This window comes from Camelina sativa, unplaced genomic scaffold, assembly GCF_000633955.1.
Source record: "Camelina sativa cultivar DH55 unplaced genomic scaffold, Cs unpScaffold09774, whole genome shotgun sequence".
NCBI lineage: Eukaryota > Viridiplantae > Streptophyta > Magnoliopsida > Brassicales > Brassicaceae > Camelina > Camelina sativa.
In genome coordinates, this window is record NW_010930830.1 from 1 (window position 1) to 400 (window position 400).

General features: G+C 47.8%; 1 protein-coding gene across 1 annotated transcript; it reads right to left on the reverse strand.

Annotated features, from left to right (window-relative positions):
- Positions 1-8: 8 nt before the first annotated feature.
- LOC109131960 lies at positions 9-395 on the reverse strand (the record flags this gene model as incomplete). Its single annotated transcript, XM_019243122.1, has 1 exon — positions 9-395. A coding segment is annotated over exon 1 (387 nt), but the record flags the coding sequence as incomplete, so codon positions are not given.
- Positions 396-400: the final 5 nt, after the last annotated feature.

Sequence of the window (400 nt, forward strand, 5' to 3'; positions counted from 1 at the left end):
CCTTGAGGAGGGTTGGTCAATTGCGTCGACCCTTTCTTTCTAGCCTTTTTAATTGGCTCTTTGTCCATGGTGGAAGCGATGGCTGTAGATCCAGACACTCCGGCAAGAGCTTCCACAAAGACTCGTGGTCGTCCGAGTTTGATCTTATTTTTGGGATCCCCATCAAAGCCACCTTTTCCACTCACAGGTTGATCCTTCTTCCCCGCGGCTTCTTTAGCAGCATCAACAATAAGTTTTGCCGCAGCGGCGGCTTCTTTACGGATGGTTTCATCCACATTAAAACTTTCAGAGAGACTCAATACCGGCACGGCCAGAACAGACTGATAGCCACTGTCGTCAGAACTTTCATGTTCCTCTTCCTCAGAATTCAGTTTTCTCTCGTCGGGATTACTCATGATTT